The following is a 19592-nucleotide window of genomic DNA, read 5'->3' on the forward strand; positions in this document are numbered from 1 at the left end:
CCGGAAAAAGGTCCGGAGTGACAACAGTGAAGGACTGGGTGTACGGTTCCGTGGGTCCTTAACTTTGGATAACAACCATGGTTTTCTTGTCCTGCTAACAGTATTTCCTTCCAGTAAACACGCGTTTCCCTTTCTCTGCCACAATAATGGTCGCTCTTCAAGGAAAGTATTTAATTTTGTAAAATTAATGAGGTGCACACAAATATTGGTTATTTAATCCTCCAAATAACTGATGTTATATAGTAGATACTGATATCATCCCCAATTTACAGATGAAGAAACTGAGCCTCTGAGATGAGTCATTCAGATGTCACAAAATCTGAATGTTGAGGATACTGGTGATCATCTTGTGTCACAGAAAAAGAAAGATATATATTCTATGACAATCATACATTCTCCTCAGAAAGTTGCTATCCCAAAGGACATGGTCTGCTCCTGTAATACAAGCAGGGAAAGAGGGAGTCTGATGGAACTAAAATTGTCTTTTATCCTTCCTTTCCCAAAATATTCGTGCCAGACTCTCAAGTTCTTTACGGGGCTCCCAGCCCCATCATACACATGCCAATCAATGAAAAGATTCAGAACTCCAGCAGGAAAGTAGGATATGATTAGTTCCTCCTTCCCCTCCTAAATTCAAAGCTCTTAGAGAATTTGCTAATTCGCCACAGAAAGACCAGCAAGCAGCTGTTTGCTCTGCATACAGGAAAAGTGATTTCCAGAGAATTCATCATAAGCTTCAACCCATGTGAAGGACATCAGGCATCTTCTGAAGTTCATTTCCATGAGACTTGCCCTATTTATGAACCTATTAAAAATCCTCCTTCCCCTTTCCTCCAGGTCAGAGGTAATTTTTCTCCAGTTGCTGGTAGAATAGAGACCAGGGTTTCCTGAAAATGTGCATATTGAACTAATAGCAGATACGTATTTAAGAATAACTGACAAAATTCTACTTCCTTCTAAGTATTAATTTAGAAAGTCAACCCAAAATTAAATGGAAACAACTGTCTTAGTCTTTTCAGGCTGCTATGATACCACAGACTGAGTGGTTTATCAACAACAGAAAGTCATTGCTCGCAGTTCTGGAGGTGCCAGCATGGTTACTTTCTGGTGAGGGCCCTCTTCCTGGTTCATAGCTGCTGCCTTCTTGCTGTGTCCTCACGTGATGGAAGGGGCTAGGAATCTCTCTGGAGCTATTTTATAAGGCATTAATCACATTCATGAGGCTTCCACTTCATGACTTAAGCACCTCCCAAAGGCGTCACTTCCTAAATACCATCACATCAGGCATTGGGATTTCAGCATGAATTTTGGGGGGACACAGACATTCAGACCATAGCAGTATGTTAGCTCTCAAATTACGGATTCTGAGTATGTAAAAGACAGACCTCAGTCCTTCTTCCCAGTGTGCTTTCCAGAGTAACCTATTGGAGGGGACATATGCTCCAAATGATTACAAGAGTACCAGGTAGGTAATATAAATGAGTGAAATAATTTCTTGATAGAGCAAGTGCCCTGTCTCTAGAAACAGCCACTAGTTATCTCTCGGCAGCAGGTGCCATGCAGGCCTGGTACTGCCAGATCTTCCAGTTTTTTATTTTTTCAAGAAGAGCCCCAAATGAAGATTTTCATGTGAAATCTGTCAATTTAAAACACTGGCTCAAAAAACAAAAACCCCCACAAAAACCATGGTGCAGGCAAAAGTAACCACATGCATAGGTAATTCATTCATAATCTCTGGCCTAATGACCCAACTATTCTGCAGCTTCAAAGCTAAGTGGAACAGAGTTGAAAAATAAAATCCTGTATTGGCATTAAGCAGTGTTACACACATTGCCCCCTCCCCCCAATCCTTCATATTAGTCTGAAATCTGCTGTCCCTCCAAAAGGAGTCTCTTGTGGTTAAGTGGCTTTCATATGCAGATGGTCATAAGCTAATAGCTATTCAAGAAATATCTGGGCTCTTCTTCTAAAAGGTGAATTGTCAGACACATCTCATTCTTAACTGCTCTGCAATGGTTCATGGATTAACTCTCTGTTCTTACCATGACCATACCAGCTGGTGGTCATTGTTGTTGGCTGGCTGGTCGGACCACCAAACCCCTGCCGTTGATCATGTTGTTTTGCTCCATCCCACTTTGAGACAGTCATAAGCTTCAGCAACTAGGTACAAGCTTGCATGCACATACATTAATCCCTCTATAATTAAAAATACCAGATAATAGTTTGCTGATCAATAAACAAAGTATTTATTCAGCACCCATGTGCCAAGCACTATGCTAGGCACTGTGGTGGATACAAAAATTTAAGACATGGTTCCTGCTCTTAAGGAGCTTTTACATTCTCATGAAGGAGACGAGACTAATTTACATGTACCCGCTAAGAACAATACAATAATTTGGTGTAAGAGTATGTTGTACAGACTCAAAGTGTCATAGGGATTCAAAGAACACAGGCAATGAAATAGGCCCTAGAGTCAAGGTATCTTGAGGAGCCAGGAATGGGGCAAGGCCTTGAAGAACTGAAGAGAATTAAGTTGAGGTCCCTGGTTAGGTAGAAGTGGGAGTAACGTTCAGAGGAAGACAAAGTATGCATTTGATATGGGGGCTTACTAAGAAGTTACTGTGCATTTCTGAGCAGAGAAGTGACTTGATTATACAAAGTTCAACAAATTTAATGCAAACTTGTAAAATATATAAGTAGCTTAGGGGACAGCCTACAGAACACTGAAAACAACGGCAGTATCATGACTAGCAACACAGATGGCACTTACCTGTCAAAGGAAAACACAGCCACAACATAAAATGCAGGCTATGAAGGACAGATGACAATTCTAGGAAGCCCTTTACCCAACAAGCCAATAGCGCCAATATTTCCTAATTTCATAGGCCCCACAGACAGAGTGAGGGTTTCGTTACCAAGAATCCAGGACTTGGGTGCTCTCTGCTTAGAGACTACACAAGAGGTATGAAAGATACTAGGACATACAATAGTGACACAGAGAAAGAACAAGTGGAAGAGAGAAACAAAGAGAAATCCATAGTGGAAAAAAACAGCAAAATGTATGAAGTGTATCTCCTATGGAGATGCAATTTGCACGTCCTTTTTTTTTTTTTTTAATGAACATATACTGTATTTCTACAACAAAAAAGCTATGCCTTAGGTGTGCTTTTCAGTATTACTGGTGGAATTCAGGAATCTTTTAAATTCTATGTATGTCAGGTAAATTGGTCACAAGATTCCATGTACCAAATCTCGCTTTTCAGTTGACTTGCATTAAGAAAAAGAAGTGTGTTCTGGAAGAACCAAGATTGAGAGGTAAGCTGGGGAAGAAGTGAGGACTTTTCCTTACGTCCAGGTGAGCCAAAGTATCCGGATGTGCAACACCGGGCCAGGGATGGTGGTAGTGGGACTGGCCACTCAAATTAAGAGGTCAGTGCTTGGAATGCCAACTGCATAGGACACAGTGTAGTAGCACAGCATGGCATCCTGCCACTAGGAATTCTCATCCCATAAAATCGGAGAGACCAAAATCCCATAACTGACTGCGTTTAGGCCATAAACTCACAATGTTTCCTGTTTTACCCAGTCATCAGTATGTTTAGACATTCCTTACTTAAATGAACACTCAGTGAATAGATTTTAGGATTAAAATTTCACCACAGATATTCCATGAATTGGATAACTCAAAGTAAACTAAGGGAGAACAAATTTAACTAGAGAAACCTATTTCTAGCTCCAAAACAATGAAAAACAAAACAAAACCAACCTTCTCATTAAAAGCTTTCTTGAACAAAGACAAGACAAAATTTAAGAATCCCATAAGGACTATACATTCTAAGATTGGCATTTAAAGATTTTTTTAAAGCCACTTAGGAAAAAAAGCAGTCCCATTAACCCACGTTCCATAAAATTGCAACAATCAAAGTTACTGACTAGCAGCATGTAAAGTACTTATATTAAATTCCATTACTTATGTATATTCCATTTAAAGATATTAAAATACTTTTCACTTCGCAAATGATCTTCAAAATCCCATTTAAGATGTTCACTATGTTTAATCGAAACCTCATGTTCATCCTTCTGAGGGACATCTCACACTCTAGAAAGCAACCACTTAGCCAAGCTGGAACTATTTGGGAAATATTCCCGGGCCTACATGCCATTTATTAGAATGATTTGAATTAATCTCTTTCCTGGGGGTATTCATTCTATTTCTCCCGGTTCTCTGAATTACTTACGCAGTGTGATAGTAAACCTGCTGAGCCCCCAGGAAGTGAACATCTTGGGTAAGTACTTATTGAACCACTGGCTTTAAGTGCCAACTTCTGTGGACCTGTCTGGTTTCTACCTGGTTGGGAAGGTAAACCAGGTACTTGTCTCTGAAAGCTTCTTGGCTTTTCATGAAGCAAATGATAAATGTTCGCCAGCCAAAGACCCAGGAGAAATGTATCCCTGCCTAACTGGTACCCGCTCATCTCAAGTTAGAGTCAACATTCTAACCTGTCTCCCAGGTGTAAAGAAGATCTTTCTGTTGTCTTCTAAAAATGTGGCCATGACCTGCCTTTCCCTGGATATTTCCGAGCAGAGAAATGCAGAGTAAATAAATGAGACGGTACGTTAGCTTCGCGCCTACCTGACTCTCCTACAAGAGTTCCTGCTGCTACTTGATCCACCCTACCCTTTTTCTCCACCACGCTGTCTGACAACTTGAAGTTTTGTAAAACCCAAACGGAGAACAAACTATCTGGACAACAGAAACAAATCTTCCCACTGGAGCTGGCATTCTGGGTTAGTAAGTTGTGTACACAGCCATGGTGTCTCAGCCACGTATTTCCAATCTTGAAATGAAATCCAGTCGAAAGCCATGAAGACACAGGAAGAGCGGGCACGTAAACTGCTCTGAGTGCAGACCTATGCAGGAGAGCTAGAAGACATGGTGATAATTTAAAAGATCACACACAAAAGCTTTAATTCAGTGAGAGAGAGAGAGCGAGATGGAATTCAGTTTTATTTTGTCCTCTCTGAAACTTCCATTTACACCATGGCCTCGTCTATCAAAGAGGAGGAGGAAGAGGAAGAACTCTGCCCGTCACCACAGAACTCAAGTACTCAGGTACTTGCTCCTTAGAGGCAGCAGGGTATTTGTTTCTCCAGTTGTTTGGCTCCAAGAGATTACACTTTCAGTACCAGTGTAGTGAGGAACCACTGGCAAACTGCTGGAAATGTCTTCCGGATTAATCAGTGTGTCATTTCATAAAGTGCTTCTGGAGTCAAAATCTTGTCCAGCTGTCAAAAGTGTCCATACTTTTGCAACACAAAGGATAAAAGAATCCCAATGGGTATGTCACTGAGTCCTTCCCAGCTGGGTCTCGTTATTGGCACTGCCACTTTAGCCACCGAGTCGCTGGCCCTCACCCCAGGCAAAGCCTCCTGGCCGCTCTTCAGGTAGTGGATTGTAATTTGGATCTTCATCTGGTGTATCAAAAATAGCCTTCCTAAGAGACAGCCAACAGATATAATTTAGTCCCAGAGTCATCTTAGGTCCTCAATACTACTCCAAGATCAAAAAGATCCCATGGGGTTTCCACCAATGGACAAGCAGTACGTCTGCCTACCAGTGAAACAGTTACCATATTTTGAAGGGATTCATAATTATTTCGCATTTACATTAACTTTTACCTCCTTTACTAATTTTTACTACAAAAGCAATACGTGTAATTGTAGCGAAAACAGGAAATATATACGAGCAAAACATCCTAAATCACCAGAGGTACTGACACTTTCAATATTCCTCCAGAACTTTTATATATGTAATTTTACAAAAGTTAGACACTACTTCTGTTTTGTAACCTTTCCCTAAATCGATCATGAATGTCTCCCCACAACCAAGGTATCACCCAATATCCACTGATAGATGAATAGACAAACAAAATGGTATATACATACAATGGAATATTATTCAGTCTTAAAAAGAAAGGGGGCTTCCCTGGTGGCGCAGTGGTTGAGAGTCTGCCTGCCGATGCAGGGGGCACGGGTTTGTGCCCCGGCCTGGGAGGATCCCGCATGCCGCGGGGCGGCTGGGCCCGTGAGCCATGGCCGCTGGGGCTGCGCGTCTGGAGCCTGTGCTCCGCAACGGGAGAGGCCACAGCAGTGAGAGGCCCGCGTACCGGAAAAAAAAAAAAAAGAAAGGAAATTCTGACACATGCTACAACATGGATGAACCTTGAAGACACTGTGCTAAGTGAAATCAGCCAGTCAGAAAAGGACAAGTACTGTACGTTTCCAATTATATGAGATACCTAGAGTTGTCAAATTCATGGAGATAGAAAGTAGAATGGTGGTTGTCAAGGACTCGGGGGAAAGAAGGAACGGGGAGTTAATGTTTAGTGGATACAGAGTTTCACTTTTGTAATATGAAGAGTTCTACGGATGGAAGGTGTTGACAGAAGCACAACGTGAATGTACTTAACGCCACTGAACAGTACACTCAAAATGTATAAGATGACAAATTTTATGTATACTTTATTGTAATTAAACTTAAAAAAAAAACTAACAAGTTATTCCAAGAAAAATCACACGGAGCATAAGAAGGGATAGCAAATGTCCAAAAGACTTTTAAAATACTACTATATGGTCATTCAAAATTTCCTTAAAGAATTAACCATTAAAGAAGCATCCTCTGTTTGCATTCATGTTTTTTATTGTACTTGCCCACAGCTGATGAAATTAGATTATCTGAAAACTCCCGTTTTATACTGGGGTCAGAAAAAGCGTCTATATTTCAATATGAGCTCCTTTAATTCGTACAAATTAACAATAAACAGGCACTAAAAGAAAAATAAAGAGCTGAACAAGCAATTCAAAAAGGAAATCCAAATGGTTAAAAAACATGAAAATGTTTGCTCTCACAAGAATTAAAGGAAAGCATGTTAAAAACTGAGGGCCCCCCCCCCCATCTACTTCCCAAACATCAGGTAGGGCAGAACAAAGCAGGTGTCCATGCGGGGGGGGATGGGGGTGGGGAGGGGTGGAGCCATGGTGGCCCAGAGCAGGATGGGGGTTAGGGGAGCAGCCTTGCATAGGGAATCGAGAGCCCAACTGACGCATGCACACATGGAGCTGGCCTGCTGCAGGGTGTCAAGAGCCTGAGTAGGATAAGGAGGGCACCCCCATAAGAGGGCAGCCTGACATAGGGAGTGTGAGGCAGAGCAGGGTGAGCAAGGCATCCATATGGAACAGGGGGACACAGTGATGAGAGACTGGCTACATATGGGGGTATTAATTAAGTAAGTAAAAACATTAATGATAACAGGAATCTGGTTTCTCACTGTCAGTGAGAATGGGGAAATATGGAAAGGGGTGGATTGTCATAAAATAGACAACTACTCAGCAAAAAAGGGAACAAATTACTGTTACAAGAAAAACAATGTGAGTTTCAAAAACATTATGTTGAATGAAAGAGCCCTTATACAAAGGAGTATATACATACTATATGATTCCACTCATGAAGCTGTAGAACATGCAAAACTAATCTGTGGAGCGACAAAATCAGCATAGTGATTGTTTCTTGGGGGAAGGGGGCAGGGTTGACAGGAAAGGGGCTTGAGAGAACTTTCTGGGTAATGGTAATTTTCTCTTGATAGGAGTTTGGGTTACATAGGTATGTGCGTTTATGAAAACCCGTTAGTCGAAACCCTTGCGATTTGTGTATTTTGTTGTATATAAACAAAGAACTCTAGTTAGGGACATCCCGGGTGGCACAGTGGTTAAGACTCCACATTCCCAATGCAAGCAGCCCGGGTTTGGTCCTTGGTCAGGGAACTAGATCCCACATGCACGCTGCAACTAAGAGTTCGCATGCCACAACTAAGGAGCCCGCCTGCTGCAACTAAGACCTGGTGCAACTAAATAAATAAATTAATTAATTAATTTAAAAAAAGAATTCTAGTTAGTGATATACATTCTAAAATATTTAGAGAATTAAGTATACTGGAATGGAAAGATGGATGGAGGGATAGATAGACGTACAAAAAGCAAGAATAGTAAACTGTTAATTGTAGAATCTATGTGGTAGGTAAATGTGACTGTATAATTTTTTCCACTTTTCTGTAAGTTTGGAAATTTTCATAATAAAATATTGGAGGAAAAATATAGAAAGGAAAAAAAAATGAATGAATCACGTGGAGTTGTACCAGAACTGCGAGTATTCGCATAAACCCATGTTTAAAAAACACACAGACCTGAAAACATACATGTATATACACTCATATGCATATGTATATAATTGCCTTGCTCTGTTCACTGAGAGGACTTGGGAGTAGTAATACTCCAAAAGCAATAAGCACATCTGCCGCCCAGACCTTGGCTTCTAAATACCATTCTCTACTAAAAAGGAACTAGGGCTCCTTAAAGAAATAGCTGATTCTACAACTGGGTCAAGAAGAGCACAAGATGAGCCTGGGATATCTTGCTAGGCCAGAAAGTAATAAATTGTTTTTTAAAAAAAAAAAAAGATGGGAGCACGTTGAAAAGTACTTCAAAGCCAGTTTAAGGAGGTTCCCCTTGGCCAAATCTGGGACAATATAAGCATCAAAATAAACAACAATAATAAGGGATTATAATCCATGAATAAAACATGAAACCATGGATTCTTGCAGATATAAATGAATTGAAATTTGATAAGAAAAAGGATGTTTACGTAGTCTCAAAGTACCTCCCCACAAAACACTTAATTACAAAGGGGAAAAAAAGTAACTTTGGTAGTGGAGAAGTCCTGCAGATACCTTAACCAAGTAATCAAAGTGATTACCACCACTTTGGCAAATTCAACCAATTGAAATCCTGTGCCAATAGGCTGCAATCAGAAGAATGCAGTATCACTTCTCTGATATTCCTGCCACAGATGCAAAACCTGAACCTAAATGTGAGGGAACATCAGACAAACCCAAATTGAGAGACATTCTACAAAATGGGGTTATAATCTTCAAAAACATCAATGTCACGAAAGACAAGGTAAAGCTGAGGAACTGCTCCACACTGAAGGAGACTAAAGAGACATGGTAACGAAGTGAAACACCTGAATCTGAACTGCATTCTTCTGCTATAAAGAATATTCTGAGGACAACTGCCAAAAGTGGAATTGGGTCTGAGAATTAATGTTTATTTCCAGATTTTGACTGTGTAAAAGACTGTCCTTGTTTACAGAAGGTGCACATTAAAGGGGGTCATGGGGCTCTCCCACATTTGATGAAGATGTGGGGAAATGGACACTTACAGGTTGCTGGTGGAAATGTAAACCTGAATATCCATTCTGCATGGCCGTTTGGCAATAAACTGAACAGCTATTCTACTTGTAGGAATTTATCCTTTGAAAATAATCATGGATGTGTGCAAAGGATGTGCCGCTACACATGCTATATGGATGTGTAGCTACAGGAATGTTCACCACTCCAATCATGGAAGGAAGAGCAAGAAGGATGTCAGTGTCCATCGCTAAGAGACTCGTACATCGTGCTCCGTTCATATCAGGGGTATGACGCAGCTGCTACAATTCTGTCGGACATTTATGATGGAAAATGATTATGATATATTACATTAGAAAGAAGCTTATGAAATAGCATTTTTTAAAGAGTACACAGACAGTAAAAGGCTCATGAATACATATTAAAAAGTTAACAGTGGTAGCCGCTGTTATATCTAAATGGTGGGATTATGGAGGATTTTACTTTCTTGATTTTGCTTATTCTACAATCAACATTTAATAATAAAAACTCACATTTTATTCCTCAAGTGAACCCTTTTTAATGAAGTACGTCCCAAGGACACGAAATTCTGGCATAGAAGGAGGTCTTATAAATCAAAGCTGTACCCTCAGGAAACTGAGATGTGAAAAAGCAGAAGGGACTTGCTTAAAATCACATGGCTGGTTGGCAGAACAAACAGCCTGTACCTGGTTTCCAGCCCAAAGCTATTTCCACTCTACTTCACTGCTTATCTCTATCACCTGTTTGGAAGACCAGACATTCCACCTTTAGAAACCTCCCTCTAGTCAGTTTTGCCCATTTCGGTACTTCACCTCTCTAAACTCAGACAGCATCCTTCATGAAACCAACAGGCTCCTCCCTGGGACAGGAGGTGCTGGTGGTCAGCTGGGACAGCAATTACCACATCACCCTCAGGACACCTTGAGCCTCCTGCCACAACTCTGGCATGGTCTGTTCCTACCCAATCCAATTGCTCCTCAACGGCAGCCAGATTGCTCAATCTCCAAATATTTACTGGCCTGAACGATGCGTGCTGGGAGCCCCGGTTTATCTGCAAGGAACATGTAACCTGGTGTTAAATACTCACAGAATAGATGGTGTTTTCAAAATTCTTATTCCACCAGGTTGATTGGGAAATACATCTTCCAAGAAAAAATATATGTGTCCAACTGCAATACCTAGAGTCAACCAGAAATAAAGGATGAGGGAGAGGATTAGAAATTTGATGGCAGGAGGCTCTACCAACAAAAATTTCTTCTCTTTAGGAAGAAATGTCAATATACTTATTAACATCTTGAAAACTAATATTGTAGTCTTTGAGCATATAACTATCAGATAATCCTATAAGAGCTGTATATGAAGGCCAGGCAGGATTAACAAGAAAAATAGTGACAAAATAAGTTTGCAAGTAAAATAATAGAAAAAGTAGTGCTAAGAATCTTACCCAAGAGGTCCACAATGATTGAGTTCCCCAACAACAAGGAAAAGCCCATGAGCACCCAGGGTAGAAAGGGGGCCTGGAAATTGAGAAGGCCGAAGAAGTTCATGCGGACATATGGGTTCCTTCGGCTCCACACGTAGACAAGCATTATTGTAAAGGCCTGGCCCAAGAAAACTAAGCTCACAAACAAACCAAAAAGCTAGCGGTTGGCATTAAGGAAAACAGCAACATTAAGTATAATAGGGAAGACTGGGCAAGGGAACTAAGGATTGTGTTCTAACACACATTTGAATTAGGAAAGGCGAGCAGTAGTTACATCTTTAGGAAAAAAAAAAAGCCTGAAAATAATTACCCAGAGCGATCAGGCAAAAACCTGCTTAGGCGACATCATCTGAAGTGTTGCTAATTCAAATTAATATTCTGCTTTCATGAAGTTCTTGCCTCTTTGGAGTATGTGTTAATTCCTTGGTCAGTGATCACCATGAGGACCTTTACAAACGTGAATCAAGCCAGCTGGAGCAAAACCATCTTGCCAGACAGGGCTACATTCAAGTCTGGTACTCAGTTGACAATTCTTTTTTCAAAAAAGTAATTTATTTAACTAATAAGAAACTACTGTATAGCACAGGGAACTCTACTCAATGCTCTGTGGTGACCTAAAAAATGGGAAGGAAATCCAAAAAAGAGGGGCTATATGTATACGTATAGCTGATTCACTTTGCTGTACAGCAGAAACTAACACAACACTGTAAAGCAAATATACTCCAATAAAAATTTTAAAAAAAGTTTTGATGTTGACCAAATAAACGTCTTACCAACTTAGCTTAAAAGTAAAGTACACCCATCAACAAGAATACATCTAAGATACTTAATAGTAACCCACCTGGGTTAACAGTTCCTCTGACTTGCTCACAGTAGAAAAGCATCCTGTCCAACCTCTAGGCTTAGAAAAGCTGCCACATAAAGTATGCTGTAAAATAAATAGGAGCCTGAAGCTAATATCTGGGGGGTCTACTTTTATCTGTTCATTCCGAGTATCTAGTGAATTTTGGGAGACAGATGAAAAGCTTTAGGAAGAGAGAGGGAGTTCTTTAGTATTTTCCTGTATTTGTTCTATTTGTCGAAGGATACAGTCATTAAGAATCCACCAAAAAGGAACATAAATACAAAGTCTGCTGTCCGACCTCGGAAAGAGCCTTCTTCTAGCATTCGACAGTAACGATATCTTAAGTTCCAAGTTAAGAAAATGTTAAGCACACAAATATGAAGAAAGTAAAATTTTTTTTTTTTTAAATTTTTTTTGCGGTACGCGGGCCTCTCACTGTTGTGGCCTCTCCCGTTGTGGAGCACAGGCTCCGGACGCACAGGCTCAGCGGCCATGGCTCACGGGCCCAGCCGCTCTGTGGCATGTGGGATCTTCCCGGACCGGGGCACGAACCCGTGTCCCCTGCATCGGCAGGCGGACTCTCAACCACTGCGCCACCAGGGAAGCCCAAGAAAGTAAAATTTAATGTACCACTTAAGTACACTTGGACTCCACTTTATGTGTAAGAAGTCAGCCTTTGTTCCTATAAGAATATTTATGGGTGGTAGTATGGCTGCCTCTCTTTTACCAGGCATTTTAGGCAAGGTGAAGAGAAGATCGGCTCCATGTTTTACAAAAACTGTTCCTGATTGGGGAACTAAGCCAGACACCACATAAACATGCTTCCCATCACCTACTACACCTTTTCAAATTTGTACTGTCTTTCCCATGTTCAGCCACACCATAATCTACACCATCCTTGCTTTTTCACAACCTAATTTGGAGGAAATCCCCATCAAGAAGCTTCATGTAAAAATCTGCTTTTTCAGGCCAGGGAGTTAAGCATTGCTATACCTCAGTCAATAAGGAGGCATTACAATGAAAAAATTTAATTATTAGAAACTTACCAGAATGATACACCATACAGAAGACACAGGAATCCATCCTAGGGCAGGAATCCTGTCACCCCTAAAAGGCCCTTTGTCTACTGCAGATGAGCTGAGCTGTAACTCCCCTCTTAATCCAGAGGGTCGGGGTGCAGGAGAAATGCCCTGCTCAATGGCCCCAATTACCATCTGATCAGAGCACAACTCTTCCTCTCTTTCAACAAACTGGAACATGGCGAGCCCAGGAGACACGGCACTGTCTTTCCAACCAGTGGAACCAGCAACCAAGATCCAAGGAGATCTCAAGTTCTCCATCCCCCATGAACCCACTCCCAGGTTGTGTTTTATCACTTGGGGCCCATCAGTGTTATTTTGTAAGTACGCCTCAATTAAATCACTTCTGCTCTCCTTTGATCAGATCTGTAAGTGGCTTATGGGCAAAAATGTAAACATTTTACGGTTAAATACCTCCCATTTGAATAAACAGTGACCTATAAACACCCTCAAAACATTACTAACTGACCAACTATTCTGTGTATCATTGAACCAGTAGCCAGAAGTTACAGCTAAGATGGTAACAAAAATAACAGGATTAATAGTTTCAAACAATATTGTATTTCCTAAGTAAACCTAAAGTTTTTATGCTAACCCCACTTAGTAAAGGATACAGAAAAATCATGTTAAATAAAAAATTGAATCCAACTGGCCCAAAAAATAAGAAATTGGTGATTAGCCTCCATATCTGTTAAAAGAAAAAAATCAAGAGAAAGATAGATTAAGTAAAATATACCAGAAAACATTTTTATATTAAGACGAAGGAGATATCCTATGACTACAAGGGTTGGAAGGCCATGAATAGGTGATACTATGGCTGAACTCAAAAGGGAGGCACACAATCTGACACTGAATTTTTGTGCTGCTTCAGTGAAAGATGTCACTTGCCCCAGGAAATTTCTAAGGATAGTAGGACAGAAAACTTGAAATTGTGATTCTTTTTTTTTTTTAAACCCATACTATATGGTCAGGCAAATTATGGGAAAAGTTTGATGGAAAGACTAGGTTAATTTGCAGAATAGTGCTTTCATACATGTAGTATCACAATCTAATGAATAGTCTCAAGATATGAAAGGAAAATTGCTGGATCTAATATCAATTGCTAAGAAATGTTTCTATATCAGTTGTCAGAAACATCCAGAGTGAAGAGTAATTCTAAAGCAAATACTCAAGTTCTAGTCTGAACAAAGAGCCAACTCCCTGTAAGTAAAGACGTAATACTTTAACAATTAGAGTCTAATTGGTAGATACATAGACACTCATTTTCAAACCCTGATATACTCTTACCCACCCAAACTATCCACACCTGCAATAAAAACAACTACTCACAATGACAGAACACTTAACATTTAAAGTGTTTTAAAATATTCTGTTCTCTCATGTGATCTTAATTATCCTGTGAGATGAGCAGGTTGGCACTACCATCCCCATTTCACATAGGAGGAAAGTAAGAGACCTGGATGACTTTAAAATGGCCTGCCCAAGGACACACAGCTTGTATAGGGAGACTGAACTCAAACGTAGAAATCCTAATTCCAACTGCAGATACTGGTGTCAAGCGTTTAACCTCAGGGGCTTCCTTGGTGGTCCAGTGGTTAAGACTCCATGCTTCTACTGTAGAGGATGCGGGTTTGATTCCCTAGTTGGGGAACTAAGATCCCACATGCCACATGGGTGGCCAAAAAATCCCCCCAAAAAACAAAAAAACAAGAGTTTAACCCCAGGCAAAATCAAATCTCGTTTGTTTGGATGGAGCTATAGCTCCCAGCGAAGGCCATGTGAGTAGAGGAGGAAGAATGCAGTTACAAGGGCCCACAGGTCTGCTTTATGCATCACTTAATTCTTAAGAATTGGTAACTTTTTTTTTTTTTTTTTTGGTACGCGGGCCTCTCACTGTTGTGGCCTCTCCCGTTGTGGAGCACAGGCTCCGGACGTGCAGGCTCACTGGCCATGGCTCACGGGCCCAGCCGCTCCGCGGCATGTGGGATCTTCCTGGACCGGTGAACGAACCCGTGTCCCCTGCATCGGCAGGCGGACTCTCAACCACTGCGCCACCAGGGAAGCCCCAAGAATTTGTAGCTATTAAAGTTGAAACAATTCAGGATTGTTTACTACATACTAACTGCATCCAGGATTTTAGAGTCCTCAACCTAGTGAGGAGACAAGCATATAAATAAGTGCAAGTATGAGATGAGAGATATAAAGAAAGTATTTACAGATACCCTAAGGACACAAGGGAGGATGAATCTGAGAAGGCTACACAAAAGCTGCATCTGGAAAGACAAGCTGGAGTTCAGTGGGTATACAGTGAATGAAACACATCTGGGACAGAGGCAACAGCAGGTGTAGAGACAGAATTACTGGTTTTGGGGTCTCTCTCTTACTCCAACTATAGCCTATATGATCATTCTAGAACAGGAAAACACATCTCTCTTTTAGCACTCAAATTACTGGAAAGGACCAGCTCTCACTATAATCTAATACACTGCCATGTTGTCTTCGATGTCAGTCTTCTGGAGTTCTGTTAGGATGATGTGATTCCTGGAAGATGGATCAGAACACTAACTGAACTGAGTTTCTGAACAGGACCATAACAGTAACACCAAGGTGGTAGGTGTGGTACATGGTGGTGAGTGCACAAAATAAGGGCATCCTGTGAGACTCTCCCTGGACAGCCAGCTGATCAGTCTCCTCTCAATCTGTAACATTAACTTTGAACCAGTGATTCCTAAATACAGGAACTGGACACATCAAATCAAAACCATGCAGGGAACTTTAAAAATAAAATACAAATTCTTAATTCCTACACTTGGTGATTCTGATTTGGTACATGATGAGGAGCTTGAGAATCTCTTAAAAGTTCCAGGCTGCAAGAATCACTGCTTTGTACCCTGCCCCCCCCCCCAACTCCATAAGCCTTATAATCAAGTATTCCCACTGAATTCTTTGAGACAGTATATGACAGGATTAGCTACTAAAATGTAAGAAAACCAAGTTTAAAAACTGAGGCATTAATGGCGGTTGTGATGGACCACTTACTTGAAAGTGTTTAAAGATTAATTCGGGATTGAAGTACAACTGAAAAGGTGTGATCAATTCCAACTGCTGAAATAGAAAAAGAATTTCTTCAAGCAAGTCAATCAAGAAACAAAATATCATCCTTTACAACAAAAGATTAATAGGGCCAGCAATTTCCCACTCTCAGTCACTTAGACTGAATCATTTAAGGCTTTCTTCTTAGGCTGGAGGAAAAGGATGGTAAAGAATTGTGTAGAATTGATACAATTCTTTGTATTCCCCAATACCTAACACAAAGTAAAAGTCTGTTTGATGTTTCAATAGTTAAGGGTAATGTGAAGGTATGGAAGACAGGTGGTGATATCTTAGATACAGGGCAAGTAAGAGCAGCTGCTACGAATCTGTCCAACACATGGGCACCACCTGAAACAACTGTGTGAAGCAACAGAATTCACTCAAAAGAACCAAGACTCAATACCCTGCCACCGTGAAGGCTGGGTGCTTCCAGCCAACCTCTATTACAGACTCTCTGTATTTCAAGACTTTTCCGCTCGACAACTTCCAGCTTTCTATCCTCAATATCTACGTTTCTCCAGTAAGCGGACCCTCCTTCCACTAGTCACCACATTATCATCTGGCCACCGCAGGAGTTCTCAGACACGTTTCCTGGGTGGGCGGCTCCCACCCAAGCCCTGACTTGGTACAGATCCTGCCTTTATTTCTCAAAAACTGACCCTCAGTCCTGATCCCCCAGCCCTCTTGGAGCAGCACTCCCTTCTAGGGTCACCGGGTAAGCACTCACGGGGCCACTCCGAACCCCAAAGTGAACCCTGTACGCCTCCACCCACCCTTGAGACCAACCCCTCTGAGCTTCCCGGAGGCCCAAACCCCAGTTTCCTGAGGACCCGGTTATATCCAGCACGGATAATGAGAAGCTGGCGCTGCAGCTGCTCACCACAGCGGCGGTGGTGAGGACGCAGGCGGTGGTGTAAGCGCGGCTGACCGGTGGGATCTGCAGGTACTCCAACCGGAGGCTCTGGTACGCCATCTTCCCCGCCGCCGCCGGCCCCCCACCCCCCCCACTTCCCCTTCCGCCAGTCTGTCCCAGAGGCGGGGCGGGATCAGGGCGGGATCAGGGCGGGGCCCACCCCTTTACGCTGCTGCCCAATCATTGCTGCTCAGTTGGTCAGCCACCAATCGCTAGAGCCCGAATGAAAGCACACCCGCCAATCACGAGTTGTGTCTCCGCGGCGGCCCAGCCTCGCTTCTCCACCCACCTACGTCGCGGGAAAGAGGGTGAGTACCGCTTCCTTCCGCCAATCCCCGCAGGCCACAGCTAGCTTTCCCGCTCGCCCCCTTTCCGTCAGCAATATAGGTTGCCCCCGGACAGCCAGCCAATCAGGAGCGCGGTAGCATCTTGCCCTCGCTCTAAGGCAGCTAGCGGTCGGAATTTGAGGGAGTTAGCGCTGCCGCCTATCTCTGGCAGCAGGCGGTGGTTTAAAGAAGGTGGCGGGAAGCCGGTCTTTGGTCGAATTCGTCACTCTCATGGTCGCTTGGGTAAGTGCCACGGGGCTGCATTTTCTCTGAAGAGGAGCGAGAAGGGGTGGCACTGGCTGAGGCCTCATCGCCGGGCGCTGGAGCGGCCCGATGGAGCAAAGTCTCCGGTGGGCCGCGAACCTCCACCCTTAAGGTTCCGGCATGCAGCGGGGGCGCGGGGCCTGCCGGGAGCCAGTCCTCAGGCCGGAAGTGGTTCCTACTCCGTTGTTTCTGGAGCTCTAGCTGCTCTACTCGCTGAGGTGTCCTGGGCACCTCCCGCGTTTCACCTGTAAATATCTATTGAAACCGTACTCATCCTGCCCTCAGGAAATCTAAGGCTTGCGGAGAAGATAGGCCCGTGATAATAATATCCTAAAGTAGGACTTGGCCAGTGCCCGAAGAGAGGTCCTGATGGGAATTCAGAGGAGGGGGTGGGTCCCCAGGGAAGTGTATTTAAACTGACCCTTGCAAGATATTTGGCCAGGCATCTTCTCTTGAGGGAAAGACATCACAGGGAAAGGCCATATAGCTTGGTTTGGTTGGAACAAAGAGTAGTCAGATCATGGCAGGCAAAGTTAAGAATATTATACTTTATTCGGTGCGTTATAAGGAAGCACTAAAGGTTGTTGGAACAGGGAGTGGCCTCGTCTGGTAGTATATAAGGAAGGAATTAAGTAAAAGGCTGGAGAGAGTGGTTTTTAAAAAGGATATGAATGGGTAATTTACAGAAGGAGAAACCTTAAGAGTTAATACGTTTCAAGTGGTGCTCAACTTTACTGGCAGTTGGAGAAACGCACATGAAAATATTTTTACCTGCACCCCAAACATCACCCTCACAGCCTATTGATAAATCAGTGCTGAATGTTTTGCCTACCCTGGTAAGCAAAACACCTTGACAGAGCTTTGGCAATGTCTTGTAGGGATGACAGGCAAGATTGGAGTTTTTTGAGAATCGCAAATTTGGTTTAAGGTGGATTTTTCAATTTGGAGGCTTGATTAGGATTGGGTAGAGCTCATGAAAAGCAGTCCAGCATTGGTAGAAACAGCTGAGGCAAGGGTTTCAGAGAATCTTGCTGTACAGATTGTTGGTGCTTAGCATTTCAGAGTTGATCAGTCTTTCCGGGGGCTCATAATGAACAATCAAGCCGTTTGGACAATGAAAATATTACTCAGGTCTCCTAGAATAGTAGAGTCGTGCTAATGTAAACAGTAAGCTGTTTGGGGAGGCAAGGAGACTGTCGATAGTTGCAGTCCTCTGTGTCCAGCCTGTGTGGGGGTTAGATGGTTTTGGTTTTCAAAAAGCAACACTGTAAAGCAATTTTACAAGATTGGCAAAAATAAGAATTTTGAGTAATATCAAGTGAAGGCAAAGACATGAGAAAGAAATTCTCATATACTGCAAATGGGAGGGTAAACCAGCCTAGCTGTACTCCCACCTCTAGTGTTCTGGAGAACATTTTAGCGGTATTTAGTGAAATTATGTATGAGTAAACTCTGTGGCCCAGCAACTATGGACAGTGGACACATGAAGTACGGTATACGCATATGGTAAAATTAATGGAATACTTCAGTTAGAACCAATGAAGTGGGGCTTCCCTGGAGGCGCAGTGGTTAAGAATCCACCTGCCAATGCAAGGGACACAGGTTCAATCCCTGGTCCGGGAAGATCCTACATGCCGCAGAGCAGCTAAGCCCGTGTGCCACAACTACTGAGCCTGCACTCTAGAGCCTGTGAGCCACAACTACTGAAGCCCACGTGCCTAGAGCCCGAGCTCCACAACAAGAGAAGCCACTTCAGTGAGAAACCTGTGCACGTCAACGAAGGGTAGCCCCTGCTCGCTGCAACTAGAGAAAGCCGCGCACGCAGCAGTGAAGACCCAGTGCAACCAAAAATAAAAAAAGAACCAATGAAGTAAAATAACAATGGAGTGTAATAACATGAAGTGATTGCAAACATAATGTAAAGCAAACCGCACATAAAGAAAACTGTATTTTTCAAGACTATACAGTTGACCCTTGAACAACGTGGGGATTAGGGGTGCCAATCCACCCAGCAGTCAAAAATCCTTGTGTAATTTAGAGTTGGCTCTCCATATATGCAGTTCTACATTCACAGTTTCAAGCAACTGTGGGTTATGTAGTACTTTAGTATTTACTACTGAAAAATATCCACATATAACTGGACCTGGGCAGTTCAAACCCATGTTGTTCAAAGGTCAACTGCATGTCTAAAACCTGTTAAAGATGAATTAAAATTAAAGATGAACTGAAAAGGCATACATTAAAACACTGGAGTAGGTTCCTATGGGCGATGAAAGAAAATAAATAAGAGAGGACCTAGCATGGACCAAATATAGAGTGCTATGAAA

The 19592-nt window shown here is 42.3% G+C and overlaps 2 protein-coding genes across 6 annotated transcripts in view; one reads left to right on the forward strand and one right to left on the reverse strand.

Moving 5' to 3' along the window:
* Positions 1-4973: 4973 nt before the first annotated feature.
* Positions 4974-17023, reverse strand: DERL2 (derlin 2). Of its 4 annotated transcripts, none has more exons than XM_029211693.1 (7): positions 16643-17023; positions 15709-15774; positions 13284-13357; positions 11836-11929; positions 10708-10903; positions 10351-10441; positions 4974-5495 (listed from the first exon to the last, which is right to left on the reverse strand). In XM_029211693.1, the coding sequence occupies exons 1-7, from the start codon at positions 16733-16735 to the stop codon at positions 5390-5392; spliced, it is 720 nt and encodes a 239-aa protein (XP_029067526.1). In that variant the 5' UTR covers positions 16736-17023; the 3' UTR covers positions 4974-5389. The 4 variants fall into 4 exon arrangements, 3 of the variants coding, with proteins under 3 accessions (XP_029067526.1, XP_029067527.1, XP_029067528.1); XM_029211694.1 differs by having other exon boundaries at positions 15709-15771; positions 16643-16735; XR_003791923.1 differs by lacking the exon at positions 10708-10903 and having other exon boundaries at positions 5435-5495; positions 11588-11929; positions 16643-16740.
* MIS12 (MIS12 kinetochore complex component) overlaps positions 17024-19592 on the forward strand; it is a 49789-nt gene continuing 47220 nt past the window's right edge. The window contains exon 1 of one of the 2 annotated variants that reach the window (XR_003791924.1): positions 17024-17244. The gene's annotated coding sequence lies outside the window, so the exon portion shown is untranslated. The remainder of the gene's footprint in view (positions 17245-19592) is intronic. The other variant, XM_029211696.1, reaches the window with a different exon arrangement.

Source organism: Monodon monoceros, unplaced genomic scaffold (genome assembly GCF_005190385.1).
Source record: "Monodon monoceros isolate NGI ecotype Baffin Bay Population unplaced genomic scaffold, NGI_Narwhal_1 Super_Scaffold_9, whole genome shotgun sequence".
In the NCBI taxonomy this organism is placed as follows: Eukaryota; Metazoa; Chordata; class Mammalia; order Artiodactyla; family Monodontidae; genus Monodon; species Monodon monoceros.